Source organism: Cuculus canorus, unplaced genomic scaffold (genome assembly GCF_017976375.1).
Source record: "Cuculus canorus isolate bCucCan1 unplaced genomic scaffold, bCucCan1.pri subtelo1, whole genome shotgun sequence".
NCBI lineage: Eukaryota > Metazoa > Chordata > Aves > Cuculiformes > Cuculidae > Cuculus > Cuculus canorus.
The window spans coordinates 463,227-478,103 of NW_026527860.1; the positions used below are offsets into that span (position 1 = coordinate 463,227).

At 50.2% G+C, this 14,877-nt stretch overlaps 1 protein-coding gene across 1 annotated transcript; it reads left to right on the forward strand.

Annotated features, from left to right (window-relative positions):
* Positions 1-2,730: 2,730 nt before the first annotated feature.
* On the forward strand, positions 2,731-3,687 carry LOC128850861 (olfactory receptor 14A16-like). Its single transcript, XM_054055875.1, has one exon. The coding sequence runs from the start codon at positions 2,731-2,733 to the stop codon at positions 3,685-3,687; it is 957 nt and encodes a 318-aa protein (XP_053911850.1).
* The last annotated feature ends 11,190 nt before the right edge of the window (positions 3,688-14,877 follow it).

Consider the following 14,877-nt stretch of genomic DNA (forward strand, 5'->3'; position numbering starts at 1 on the left):
GCGGCCGAGGTGTTGAAGCTTGCTAGAAGACCTTGGAATCTTTAAAAGAATGTATAAATCCAAGTAAAAATCCAAAGCATAAAGACAAGGAGCACAGCTGCAGCATTAGTCATTACTCGGTGGAAATTCATGGGGTAGATGTTGACTGAGTACAGAGGGACTATATAAGCCTTTGCATTTCATATTACATTAATTTCATTTGTCACCCCGAAAGGAAGTCCTTGCCTTTATTCGCTACAAGGGTTTGGGCCTTTGGATTCTGGAAACACATCCAGGTTGACTCAGCATCAGAGCCACCTTTACCGTGCTTTTCCCAACCTTTCATCACTGCCTCCACTTTCCTGCTCTAACGGGGCCCTGGAGATGCTTTCTCAGCAGTGCCCTCACTGGGACCCATTAACACTACAAGAAACTTTGGAGTTTGAAACTGAATTTTACTTCTTGAGAGGTTTGTTCAACTTCCTCTCAGGGTCTGAGGTTCATGGACTCAGCATCAAACCCACCAGAGGGGTCATTACAATGCCCTGGGCTGCTCCTCTGCTGCTGAGCTGGGCTGGGCTCCTGGCACTGAGGGAGCTCATGCTCTGCCCAGGAACTCTGCAAAGCCCAGCAGGGCTGAGGGCACTCCCAGGGTTTCTCGGAGAGATGATAAAGGCAGAGAGAGCTTAAAGGTGGTCAGGAGTGGGAGGATGACTGAGAGCTGATGGGAGGAGTAACCTTGGCAGTCCTGGACACGGTGAGTCTGGGTGCAGGGCAATGCAGGTGTAGATCCTGGTGGGCTCTCCTCAAGCTGGCACAGCCCCCAGCTCATGGGATGTGTGAGGAGGGGGCTCTTGTGGGGCACTTTGGAAGGGCTGTGAAGGCAGGGGGTGCAGCCAGGGGTGCCCCAGGCTGTCGTTCAGAGCAGGGTCCCTGCACCATAGGGGTCTGTGTGCTGGAAGAGACTCTGCCACCTCCCGGAGTCAGCGCTCAGCCTGCCCGGGGAGATCCCCACTGTGCTGCAGGGAGAAGCTGTGGCTGCAAGAAGCACCTCCTGGCAGGAGAGGGTCATTTTGCTGCTCAGAGTTTGCTGCATGGATCGGGTCTGCTCACAGTTCCAAATCACCCCCGAGTGATTCTGAGGGGACATTTCAAAGGGAAGGACATTGAAGTTAACGAGTTTTCCTAATTCTTTCTTTTCAGTTTCTGCTCTTGGGGAATTTGGAGAAAGTAATGGAAGAAGAGGTCCTGATGCATGAACAAATCACTGAGACTACTGAGCTTTAACTGTGAGTGAACAACGGGTCTGAAATACTCCTCCTAAAGCACATTGATGCCTATGGACAGCAGCATCGTCACCTCTGCTGGACCCACCAGGCTCTTTTGCCCTCTGGAACTTTCAAACAGACCATGTGCCCAGGCAGAGCCCTGCAAAGAGGAAGGTTCCTTTAGGGGAGTTCTCAGAGTCTGGAATGGGTTCTGCAAGGAGGGTAAGAACAGGAGACAGGGAAACAGCTCCAAGGACAGAATTCTCCATGCACCAGGAACAGGATCAGGGAATGAGAGGAAATTTAAAACAGAGATGTTGTGGGAGGCAGGACTCCTAAAGCTCTGTGTGCTCCCCTGCAGGGCAGCCCCTTCCTCTGAGCAAGCCCCCTGGCCTCCTCTCCCACCCAGCAAAGCCTCTGCCCTCAGGGCTCTGGGCTCCAGGGCTGAACCCCCTCCTCTGCAGCCACAGCTCCAGTGCCCTCTCCAGAGCACAGGGGCTGAGAGCAACTGCCCGGCAAGGTTGGTGTCTGGGAGGGGGTGAGCACAGCTGGGGAAGGGGAACACTGTCTGTGTGCCCGGCTGCCTCTGCCCTGGCCTCTCGCAGCCAGACCCTCACTCTCTTTCTCCCTGTTTCTCCCCTTGTCTCTGTTCTTGCTGTTGTTCTCTCATTCTCACTGCCAGGCTCTCTGGGGATGGGAGTTGCAGCTGTACAGTCACCCACTGCCCTGGTGGCTCCTTTCCTGCCATTGTGTCCATGGGAACCCGTGTCCCAGCTTTGCTCTGAGCTGTGAGGCTGTGGGCAATGCAGTCAGTGGGGCTGGGGAAGGAGCTCGATCCCTCTTCATCAAATGCCATCTTGAGGACATTTGGCTTTCTCCTTAGGTGTCCTTCCAAGCTGTGAGCTTCCCTCCAGAATGCAAACCTGTCCTCTCAGATCTTGGTGTTACCTGAAAGCCCTGTGGAGAAGCGTAGGGAAGCTACAACCAAGGAAATGCTGCCGGGTTTGTGAAATGTGCCGTGTGTGTCCTGGGCTGACAGCAGGGGCTGAGACCTTAGGAAAGGGTGAGACACTGAGTCGTGTGAGGTGGATCCCTCTGCTCTCAGCGGTGACTTCTCAGGGTACCATGGGAATGTGATCCCCCTTCATCTCAGAAAGGTGCAAGCCCAGGGCAGCTGGGAACAAGAGCGAGGGACAGAGCAGCTCCCCTCCCTCTGCACTGAGCCACAGGCAATGCTCTCACCTCGCAGGAATTGCTTTGTTGTCCCTGAATGCACATAAATATTGAGGGTTTTTGACATCTATGAAAATCTCAAGCCAATATGGGAGAGAACTGTAAATAACCCTCTCTCTCTCTTTCACGTTGGAGACTGTAGAGAAGTTTTAACTGTAAAATTATAACACTGGGGCTGTGTGTATTGTGTTAAATGGCTTTGTCGCTATATTCTTCTTCATGTTCAGTGCTTCATATACGGAGGCAGCAGATGTCCAACAGCAGCTCCATCACCCAGTTCCTCCTCCTGGCATTCGCAGACACACGGGAGCTGCAGCTCTTGCACTTCTGGCTCTTCCTGGGCATCTACCTGGCTGCCTTCCTGGGCAATGGCCTCATCTTCACCACCATTGCCTGTGACCACCACTTCCACACCCCCATGTACTTCTTCCTCCTCAACCTCTCTATTCTTGACCTGGGTTCCATCTCTACCATTGTCCCCAAATCCATGGCAAATTCTCTCTGGAGCACCAGGGCCATCTCCCACACAGGATGTGCTTCTCAAGTCTTTCTCTTTCTGTTTTTCATTGCAGCAGAGTACTCTCTTCTCACCATCATGTCCTATGACCGCTACGTTGCCATCTGCAAACCCCTGCACTACGGGACCCTCCTGGGCAGCAGAGCTTGTGTCCACATGGCAGCAGCTGCCTGGGGCGCTGGGTTTCTCGATGCTCTGCTGCACACGGCCAATACATTTTCTCTGCCCCTCTGCCAGGGCAATGCAGTGGACCAGTTCTTCTGTGAAATCCCCCAGATTCTCAAGCTCTCCTGCTCACACTCCTACCTCAGGGAAGCTGGGATCAGTGTGTTTGTTGTCTGTTTAGTTTTTGGCTGTTTTATTTTCATTTTGGTGTCCTATGTGCAGATTTTCAGGGCCGTACTGAGGATTCCCTCAGAGCAGGGACAGCACAAAGCCTTTTCCATGTGCCTCCCTCACCTGGCTGCAGTGTCCCTGCTTATGAGCACTGGAGCATTTGCCTACCTGAAGCCCCCTTCCATCTCCTCTCCATCTCTGGACCTGGTGGTGTCAGTTCTGTACTCAGTGGTGCCTCCAGCACTGAACCCCTTCATCTACAGCTTGAGGAACCAGCAGCTCAAGGATGCAGTTTGGAAACTGATATCTGGATGGGTCTCTGAAGCAATAAATTACCCGTCATGCTCTGCATAACCATTTTCATAGAACTCATGGCACAGCCAGAATGGCTTCTGTGTATTTTGTTGCTGGTGGGTTTTTTTATTTATCATGATGTCCTTTCTCTTTCATTGTTTACTGTTGTTGTCTGTCTGAGCTCTGCCAATGAGGAGCTGTGCTCCCTCTCTGTTGAAACCAAGTAAAGCGCCTGCAGTGACGGCTTTGTTTTTCCTGCAGCCTGAGTAAATGGGGAGCTGTGTTCTCTGTGTGTTTCAACAAAGTAAAGGGATATTCAATGACTTTTGTTTCCGGGTATCTTTTGTCCAAGGCCTTTCAGGAGGTGCAGAGACAGTTCCTGTGCGCACAGATGATGGGGAAAAAGAGTCTCGAAATGGCAGCACTGCCAGGCACCAGCGTTTGATCTCCCAGAGCTGTTCTCTCTCCACTTCCACACTCTCCTCCTCACCCCTTGCCTTGCTGGAAGGCCTGAGGGCTCTGAGCTTGGTCACAGCGGTGCTGCGTGGCAGTGCTGTGCCCGCAGGCAGGGACAGGCAGTGGGCACTTGTGGGACAGAGCTGCCTCCACAACAGCCTTTCCATAGAGCAAAGGGATCTCCTCAGGGCAGAGCCTGAAGGCTTAGGGCTTCTGCTTAAGTTTCTCTTCAGAACGTGACCGAGGAAGTGACTCAGAGATGGAAACACCGGTGTACAGTGAAAGAGTTGTGGTGAGCGAGGTTTTGGCAGGCTGCAGAGCACTTGCCCCTCTCCAGGGTGTCCAGACTGGCCTGGCTGCAGTCCAGGTTCCCTCTCTGTGCATACCACAAGGCCACTTTTAACACCCAACCTTCTAAGTGCGGGAACTTCTCTGTCCTGACTCCTGTGCGACCCAACTCTCTCATGAATATTCTATGACCTGACTCTCCTGTCACCCATCTGTGACCCGACTCTTCTAAGACCCAACTCTTGAATAATTCGACTCACCTGTGACTCTACTCTGACCTGACTCTTGTGTGACACAACTCTTCTATCACTCTTCTATGAGCTTATTCTTCTGTAATAGAACTTTTCTATGACCCTTCTTTGACCTGACTCTTCTATCACCCTAATATTATTCTATGACCCAAATCTTCTATGATCCTGTTCTTCTATGACTCTTTTCTTTTATGACCTGACTCTTCTGTTACCCTTTTGAGACCGGACACTTCTATCACCCAACATTACTATGGCCCAGGTCTTCTCTGATCCAACACTTCTATGACCTGACCTTGTATGACCCAACACTCCTATGACCCTTCTATGACCAGAATCTTCTATGACACTGCACTTTGATTATTTCATTTTTCTATTACTCTTCTGTCATGTGATATTTTTATGACCCCACCCTTCTATTACCCAACTCTTCTCTAACATTTCTATACGCCGAGTCTTCTTCAATTCCTCTATATCTGAACCCTTTTGTGACCCCACTCTTCTATGACTCTTTGTTCCTTCCGCGACGTGACTCTACTATGACCTAACTCTTCTATGACTATTCTATGACCTGATATTCTACGACCATTCATTGACCACCCCCTTCTATGACCCAAATCTTCTATGACCCAAACCTTCTATGACCTGACTGATCTCTGAGCCTTCTATAACCTGACTCTCACATGATCTGACTCACCTATGACCCTTCTAACACCCAATACCTCTGCTACCCAACTCTTCTACAACCTTTCTTTGACCTGAATCTTCTATGACTTTTCTATGCCCAAAGTCTTCTGTAGTCTGACTCTCCTTCGATCCTGCTATGAAACTGCCATAAATTGATTCTTCTATGCCCCAGTTCTTTAATGACCCAGGTCTTCTATGACCCCACTGTTCTTTGACCCGACCTTTCCATGGGATCTTATAATCAATGAGCCAACCAGCTGCCTTGTGCTGGCCTGTCAGAGGCACTGCCAGATGTGAGCTTCAAAGCACAAATCCCAGCCATGGAGCAGCGTCTGACCTATCAGCTTCAGAAATCGGTGACCCCACAGTCTCTTTCCCAGCCATGTTCCTGCTGTTGTCCCGTCCCCTGCAGAGGCAGAAGTGACCTCAAATCCCCCTTCACAGCCATTGCCTTCCTACTGGATTATGAGTTCTTGAGACACACCTGGCCATGGGATACCTTATCCACCCAAGGGAACGGCAGGAAGATGCACCAGGAGAGGTTTAGATTGGATATCACGAGAAAGCCCCTTCACAGTCAGGACATTTTATGGTTCTATGACTCTTAATTTTTCCTACAAAGAAACCAACACTTATTTCCAAACAGCCTCAGCCATTGCCTGAGACAACAAACGTGTCAACTAAATGCAGTCATGGAAGAGGATAGGTGGTGTCATTTCACCACAATTTGATCCCATCAGAATTTAAGAAATTTGTAGGACTTTTGAAAGGGACCTGACAGTCCCCGTCCCATTTTCCTCTCCTGCTCCTTCTCCTTGGCTTTGGGTGAACTGAAGAAGCAGTCTGGCATGCGGGCTGTTCCTCAGCAGCCTGGTCCTTTGACTTGGTTGTGCCAGGGGAACGGAAAGGGCTTTTCTCTGTGAGGGTCCTTAGGAGACTGTTCCTTTTTGGGGAGATGGATGGTTCTGAATCCATGTGTCCTTGCTGAGGATGGTCAGGGCTCTTCTCCTTGGAGGACTCAGTGACCCCAGACTGGAAGGGGACTCTTGTTTCTTCTCTAGATTGGGAATCTGTAAAGGAAAAGAAAAGTCATTTCCTCAGGGCCTGGAAGAGGCCAGCAGAGACCCCGGGTAGGAAAGATGTCCCAGACTGCTCAGAGACAGAGGTTTTTGTGGTGAACATCCACACCGCTCACCGGCTCATGAGCGGTCCCCATCCAGGCAAAGCAGAGGGAGAAGCCCTTCTCTGCTGGACAAAGAAACCAAACACAGCAAGAGGAATGCTGCGGTAGCTTTACTCTTACAAGACAAGGGCAAAGATTCTCTGAGCTCTCCAGACCAAGGTTCCCCCTGCAGTGTTCGTGCACAGAGATAGTGGCAGAAGTCCAAGGAGAAGTAAAACTCTCTGGCACAGGAATGTAAGCACCCAGCACTGGAGCAGCACGTGCCAGACAAAGCCTTCCCAAAGGAAATGTGAGAGCAAACACCTCTTTCCTGACTTTTTGTTTCCTAACGCCTGTCTCAGGATGTGGTTTATCCCATGCATTGAATGGGAAGATCGAAACAACTCCAAACTACACCTCAACCAACCCTCTGTGAACAGCTGTGCAATGGCAGGAGGATTCCTGTCTGGAAAAGGGGCTTCATTCTCCTCCCCTCACAGTTATTTCACCACTCAGCCTCTCCCACAGCATCCGTGCCTCTCCCATGTTGGCGTCTGCTCAATGCTGCAACAGCTTTCCTGGGTGTTCAGGAAACTCCTGTGCTGCTCAGGAGCCGGGCTGGGAGGGAGCCAGCCCTGCCCTGAGGATTTGCTTCCCAGGCCTCACTGCTGAGCTCTGCAATTCCTCCATTCAGGCACCCAAAGGCATTTCCAGGCCATAATCCAACAGCTTTCAACTAATTTTTCTCCAGCTCTAAGCCAATTCCATTCAGAATGAGTGAGGTGCACACAAGCCATCGGCAGCAGCCTCGAGGATCCCCTCAGCCTGTGTTTTGCCAAGGGACGCTTGCTCTCCTCAGCCAGACTGGGGCACAGGCGTGAAACCATGAACCCCAGCTGGCTGAGAGATGCTCCGAGCAGGGTCTGTGTGGGGCTGCTCTTTCTGGCTGTGGACAACACCCTTCCCTTTGGTAGAATCATAGAATCACGGAGTCATGGAATGGTTTGGGTTCACGTGACCTCAAAGCCCATCCAGTTCAGCATCATCCCCCCACCCCCGCCCCTGATGGAGTCAACGGGAGACAAGCACATCCGATGATGATCAACAAGTCTCGATTTATTGATACGATAGGCATGCTTTTATAATAGCAGTAATAAGGCTCATACATATTACAAAAGTAAGGCTCATCATTGGTCCGATACAGAGTGTCAGCCCTGCCTCTATTGCTACATTCCTAGGATGTTTGTGGTCTTTCTAGGTCCTGTTTTTGTCTCCTGTTATCGCCTAACTTCTTGCTCAGGGAGACTGTGGCCTTGTACGAGGCTGTTATTATTTCACCAGCTGTATTTTCTCACGTCCCTTCTCCTCAAGCCATGCCTCTACAAAAACTCTCCACATTTCCCCCATTTTCTTTCTGAGCAAGAAGGTTCGTCTGACTCCAAAACATGGGTTCCCCTATCTGACCGCAGTCTAGCTCGTGCACACTGTGTTTTTCTCTGCTTGTGTTTTGACTCTATTGCACTAATAAGGATACATTACGATGGAACAACGATAATTTCCCCAAGTAGCAAGGTCCTCCCTGTGGCTTTGCCGGTGTACCATTCCAAGCTCTGTCTCCACAAATTAAAAATATCCTGGGGGGCAATTTCTTCGGGGCCGTAATGTTGGCACCGTTACATCGGGAGTAAAGCTGGCTATTCACTGTTCCTGATTCCAGGGATGAGTCTAGGCTGGCCCAATATTTGCGATTCTTGTTAAAGTCATTTAGGTTCAGTGGCTCAAAACCGAACCAACCCCCCTGTTTGACATTGGATAAACTGGCATTTGCACTTCCAAAGAGATCTAATTCTTCTGGGGGAGAGTGCAGGGTGATGTTCAAGGACAGTATGATCTCACATTGTTGGCAGCCATCCTCAATCTGAGGGTTACCTCCCCACTTGGGAGACACCTGGCTACAGCCCTCAGCGCTCGATAAGTTTTTGCACAGGCTGCTTTCGTTCACAAAACCACAAAATTCCCCTGGGGACCAAACAGGCAAACCTAATCAGGCAAGTTCAGAAAGGATTAGTAACCCCTCCTAAGCTAAGGCAAAGCGACGATTGATTAGTTTGGTTTGCTCATGTTACCCAGATGTTATCTCTTGGCTGATTAAAGCGTGTAAAGCGTATAACTCCTGCTATGCTGGCTACTACAGCACTAAGCAATAGAGCAGAAACAGTAGCCTTCATTTTTCTTCCTCTATCCTTTCTCCCTCTTATTCCTTTTAACCCTTACTGTTCCTAGCCGTTGCAGTTTTAACTCCTGTAACTTGCTCAAGCACTGATCCAATTCCCTGTCAGGATCTCCTCTTATGGGCCCTACCACGGAATGCTGTGTTATGGGTACCAATTTCCTACACCTCGCAGAGATAATATGAGATCTACCTTGAACTGTAACCCTTTTAACAATATTCTCCAATTCCCAACGGTAGTAAGCCAATATTTGCTGTTCAGGTGCTTCAAAAAGCGCTAAGGCCGCGGTTGTTGCTAGCCCTGTTTGCTCTTGCAGCTCTCTCTGCCGGCTGTTAAAGTTATGGTTAAATACACACCTGTTACACCATAAGTCACGTACTAGGGACTGTTCTATCCAAAAGATCTTATCGCAACCCCCGCAGTGTAAAGCCACCCAAGCAGCGCACACGGACTATTACAGTCAAGACAATTTTGACCCGCTGGCCCCTGCAGTGAAACTTCTGATAACCATTCAATAGTTGTAATCAGTCCTTCAAAAGTCTGGCAGTGCTTCAAAGCCCTGTCGATGGCTTTTGAGTATCCTTTCAACTGTGACAGCAGCGGCTGTAGGATCAGTGGCAGCTTCTCCTCTATTCTCCTTTTGTCTTCCTCCGTCAGATTGCTTGGCAGTCGTTGCATCGAGAACAGGTTTAGTCCACTTTGCAGGCACCCATGCCTCCGCATCTGTAGCATCGCGTACGGGTTCCCGATGGAGCCAAATCAGCTGCAGCTGACGCTCGAAGGGATGCGAGAGCAGCTAACACCTGATTTTGTGAAGCCTTTGCCTGTTCCTGTAATCCCAACCCCAGCTGCTTAATAGCATCTACTAAAAATGCTTGTGACCCTACCGGCATTTGAGCCATCCTTTCTAATGCCTCCTCTATGGTCCAATTTGCACCCAAGGTGTTAATCACATTCCGTGTAGCCTGATTACAGTTTTGAAGAGCGCACTGTTTTAGCAGTGCCCCTCGCATGTGTTCGGGTACCCCTGCTTTTTCTATTGCGGCAGCAGCCCTATCTATAAATGTACCAAACGGTTCTTCCTGACCCTGCTTGATTTCCATATATACGGGTACTCCTCCAGGTTCTTTTACCTTATCTATAGCCAATCTGACCAATCTCATAGCCTCTCGGCACTTGTCTGGTCCCACCATAGCCTGAGCTTCCGTGCGGAGAAACGCTCCCAGCCCCATAAGCTCCTCAGCTGTCACTCCATGAAGAGGATCTGCTGGCTGCCTCTGTGCTGCCACGCATTCGTTAACAATCGCTTGCCAATGTGCATTAAATAAAAGCTGTTGATGCTGTGTAAATATTAACTTTGCTATTCCTCTACAATCAGCGGGCAGAAGCACTTGAGTGCCCCATATGTAGTCTAACATCTGCTTTACTGGCTCACTTGTCACCCCGAACTGGCTGACTGTAGATCGCAACTGTGACAGCAATTTCCAATCAAGGGCAGTAATTGTTGCCATCAGTCCTCCCCCTGCCTGAGCCTGGAAGGTCACCGGGCATGCTAGCTGTGCTGCTGCATTAACCGCACCGTCATCTCCCCTTTCCAAGCCGTCTTTTGCAAGCGCAGCCCAAGCTTCTCTCCGCTCCCTGGCAATGACCTCCGCTAACTCGCTTTCTGCCCCAGGGGTTGTCTCATTGCCCAGAGGGAGAACGGCCGGGGGCGCTTTCGGCCGCGGCCCCTGCTCTTCGGGGGGTGCGGACGGCTCAGAAGCTGCCTCTGAGCCAGAGCCAGAAGGCGGTGGCGGCGGGGGGGGTAAAGCCACCTGCGTGACCGTAGGGGGCAAAGGAGTAGTTTGGGACCATTCGCTTTCATAGTTTCTATTTTTTGTGTGAGCAGCAGATGCTTGCTCAGCTGCTTTCTTTTCTGCCTGGTACTGTAAAAGCTCGTTATGTACCACCCTCCATAGCTTTCCCAACTTTTTTGCCGTTTTATCATCCTGTAATGTAGCCTCCCACAACACATCTCCGAACTTTCGCCACTCTGTCAGCTCATGTACGGTATGCGGATTTATGAATAAGCCTTTAGCATGCCCATATGTTAAAAGACTCGTTAACTCCTTCTGCAAATCTATTCCCTTAACCTGCCGCTTTTCCAGGAAAGTGGTAAATAAATTATATGCTGCTTGCCTTTCCATACCTAATTTATCAGCGCTGTTGCAGCCCCTCAAGGTCTCGGCAGCACGTATCGGCCGGGCCCATCTATATGGTCGCCCAGAGCACGGCGCGTCCTCAGGCTCGTCTATACGGTCACCTTACTTTTATTCGCGCTTATTGCCGTCCCGGCTGCTCTGGGACCCGAACCTTTTACCCTGTCGTTGCTTGTCCGTGGTTCAATGCCTGCATTTTGCTCCGGCATGTCGGGGATCACCATTTAACGAAGTCGTCCGTGGTGTCCGGTCGGTTGGGGTCACCATTTGACGGAGTCAACGGGAGACAAACACATCCGATGATGATCAACAAGTCTCGGTTTATTGATACGATAGGCATGCTTTTATAATAGCAGTAATAAGGCTCATACATATTGCAAAAGTAAGGCTCATCACTGGTCCAATACAGAGTGTCAGCCCTGCCTCTATTGCTACATTCCTAGGATGTTTGTGGTTTTTCTAGCTCCTGTTTTTATCTCCTGTTATCGCCTAACTTCTTGCTCAAGGAGACTGTGGCCTTGTACGAGGCTGCTATTATTTCACCAGCTGTATTTTCTCATGTCCCTTCTCCTCAAGTCACGTCTCTACAAAAACTCTCCACAAGACATAAACCAGGCTTTTGTTATAATGGAGATTCCCCCACAGTTGTGTTGGTTTCATTGATGTTAAGTAGATCTTTCATTTTAAATATTATGTCATTAATACTGGGTGGTGCAACAACCTCGTAAACTACTGATCAGGTGACTCAGGTTGGGTTTTGAAGGACAATTTTCAGACTCGTGTGTTGGTCTTTGTATTGAAAGCAGTTTTCCATCCTAAAGGCAGGCCTGTATTTTACATGCTTTTTAGCTGTTAGTTGGTTGATGCACTGACTTTGGTAGCAGGGATGATAAACTCTAGTGCTTGCTTTGCTGAGTTAGTACTTCTCAAGTGAGGTAGAGGAATAGGTTGTGGTGCAGGGGCCGGGTGGCATCCACCGGTCCTGATAGGGAAAATGCATCTTTGGAGGTAAGATTGTGGGACTGATGGAGAGGTCTTTAAACCAGAATCCGTGGGGGAAGGGGATATGAACAGGATTGTTGAAGAGAAGACAAGGGTTGATGTTGACAGCAGGTGAAAAGAGGCGATTATCCCTCTGTATGAGGCATCGGTGTAGCCTCACCGTGAGTTCTGGGTGCAGTTCTGGGTTCCACGATTTAAAAAGGATGTGAAGGCCGTGGAAAGCATCCAGAGGAGGACAAGAAAACTAGTGAAAGACCTGGAAGGAATGTCCTACAAGGAACAGCTAAGGATTTTGGGTTTATCTAATTTGGAGAGAAAGAGGCTGAGGGGTAACCTCATTGCTCTCTACAGCTTCTCAAGCGGTGGGAAGTGGAGAGGGAAGTGCTGATGTCTTCTCCTAGATGTGCAGGATAGGATGCTTGGGAATGATTCAAAGCTGTGCCAGGGCAGGAGGTTCAGGCTGGACATCAGGAAGCGTTTCTTTACTGAGTGTTGTCCAAAGTGCGAGTAAAAGAAATGCACTTGAAGGCAGCCTGTACAGATACAGATTTACGGAGACAGACACGGATACCAGCGTCCATGCAATCTAACCAAACTCTGGGATCCTCAGGGGGCCAACATACGATTATATATTTATATTATACAATCTTCCTGAAAACTTGTAGCCTGAGGCAGATCTCCCGATGAGCAGTGGGAGACCCATGCTTGCAGCACAGGAGCTGTATCCCTCTGGCTTCCCTCTTGCATCTCTCTTCTGGTGCTCCCCCCCTCCCCCGACCTTGCGTCCCACTATCTCTCGCATCCCCATCCCTCTCTCTCGCACGCATCCCTCTCTCCCTGTCTTGCGCATCACTCTTGAATCCCTTGCATCCCTCCCCGGCATCTTTTTCCCGCATCCGCCTCCATCCCTCCTCCATGTTCCCATTAACAGACTGGACGGGAGGAAAAAATGTTTCGTGGAAAGGGTCATTGGGCACTGGCAGAGACTGCCCAGGGAGGTGGTTGAGTCACCTTCCCTGGAGGTCTTTAATGGTCGGGTGGGTGAGGTGCTGAGGGGCGTGGTTTGGGGATTGTTAGGAATGGTTGGACTCAATGATCCAGTGGGTCGATTCCAACCTAGTGATTCTATGAATCTATCATTCTATTTCTTCTTGCAGGGATGGAGCTAGGAGCTGAGTGTTGGGCCACTCCCCATTTCAGCTGGGTTTGTGGAAAACAACCTCGTCTGCTATGTTAAAGATAACCCCGAGCTGGTGGTTTTCCACCTGTGATGCCAGGGGGTGTGGGTGGAGCTGCAGGTCAGCCCCACAAAGGTGCACTTCAACAGGGTGCTTCTCCACAGGTCAGTCATCCTGCGGCTGTTCTTCTGGACAGCAACACTGTCAGTGGGGTCCCCTTCAGCTTCTCTTAGAATCATAGAATCATCAGGTTGGAAAAGACCTCTTGGATCATCGAGTCCAACCATTCCTATCTGCCACTATATCATTTCCCTGAGCACCTCGTCTACCTGTCCTTTAAACCCCTCCAGGGATGGGGACTCCACCCCCTCCCTGGGCAGCCTCTGCCAGGGCCCAGTGACCCTTTCTGTGAAATTTTTTTTCCTGATGTCCAGTCTGAATCTCCCCTGGTGGAGCTTGAGGCCATTCCCCTTGTCCTGTCCTCTGTCACTTGGGAGAAGAGGCCAGCACCGTCCTCACTCCAACCTCCTTTCAGGTATTTGTAGAGAGCAATAAGGTCTCCCCTCAGCCTCCTCTTCTCCAGGCTAAACACTCCCAGGTCCCTCAGCGGCTCCTCCTAAGACTTGTTCTCCAGCCCCTTCCCCGGCTTCGTTGCTCTCCTCTGGACACGCTCCAGAGCCTCAACATCCTTCTTGTGGTGAGAGGCACAGAACTGAACACAGGATTCAAGGTCTGGCCTCACCAGTGCTGAGTCCAGGGACAGAATCACCTCCCTGGACCTGCTGGTCACCCGTTTCTGATCCAAGCCAAGATGCCATTGGCCGCCTTGGCCACCTGGGCCACTGCTGGCTCATGTTCAGTTGGCTGCTTCTTGCTGGCTGTGTGGCTGCTGAGATCAGAGGCTGGGCTAACATCCCTCTTTCTCCCAGCAGTTCCCATTCTTTTGCACACTGTTTTTTTTTTTTGCTGGCTTGGAGATCCCATGACAGCCACAAGCTCTGTCGTCCCCAGCAATGCTGTGTGATGAGCATCTTGATGCACTTGTGTCTTCTCAGCTGGATCAGAGAACAGCCCAGTTGCTCCTACTGATCTCCTTTATTTTTGATACGCTTTTAGCCCAGGACCTCACCTTTGAGACTTGTGACACAGAGAGAATATTCAGCTGTGGTTTGAGAGGGGTGGATAGGACTGCTTCAATTTTCATCCAGTTTCAAGGCTGGTATGACTGTGGAGCAGCTGGTTCTGAGTGTTTCCCTGTCTCTGCGGGATGGAGAGCAAAAGCCTTGTCCTGAAAAACTGCACCCAATTGCCTGTGGCCTCGTGGAAATGTGGGTTGGAAAACATCGGTGAGGGCTTCTCTGTGTCACAACGTATGGGCATTGTTGGTCCCCGCACAGATTTTAACGTGCATCTCTATTTCAAGGCCACAGAGGCTGTCAGAATTGAGAAAACATTTTGACTAGAGGTAAGAGGGACTCGGAGTGAGCAGCCCTGTGCTCTTAGGATGGATACTGTGCTTGAAAGGCACCCTGCAAAGGGGCCAAAAGGGTGAGCCTTCCTGAGAGGCCTCTCTACCTGTGTTGCCAGGTGCCAGGCCCGTAGCAGCAAGGGACTCGCAATGCAGAGTAACATCAGCCCATGAGATAAACAGGGTAGGAAAGTCTGGGAATCAACAAATGCTTGTCAAGCAGGGAAAGCCGTGGTGCAAGCAGGTGACAGAGACAAGGACTCATATATTGTCTACCAAAAGGATTGAGGACAGTGGTGTAAGCAGTGTTTGTTTCTTGCTGCTTCAGGTTT

What these genes read in the sequence shown, in the direction of transcription:
- LOC128850861 (XM_054055875.1), top strand. Translation starts at nt 2,731, where the DNA reads ATGTCCAACAGCAGCTCCATCACCCAGTTCCTCCTCCTGGCATTCGCA.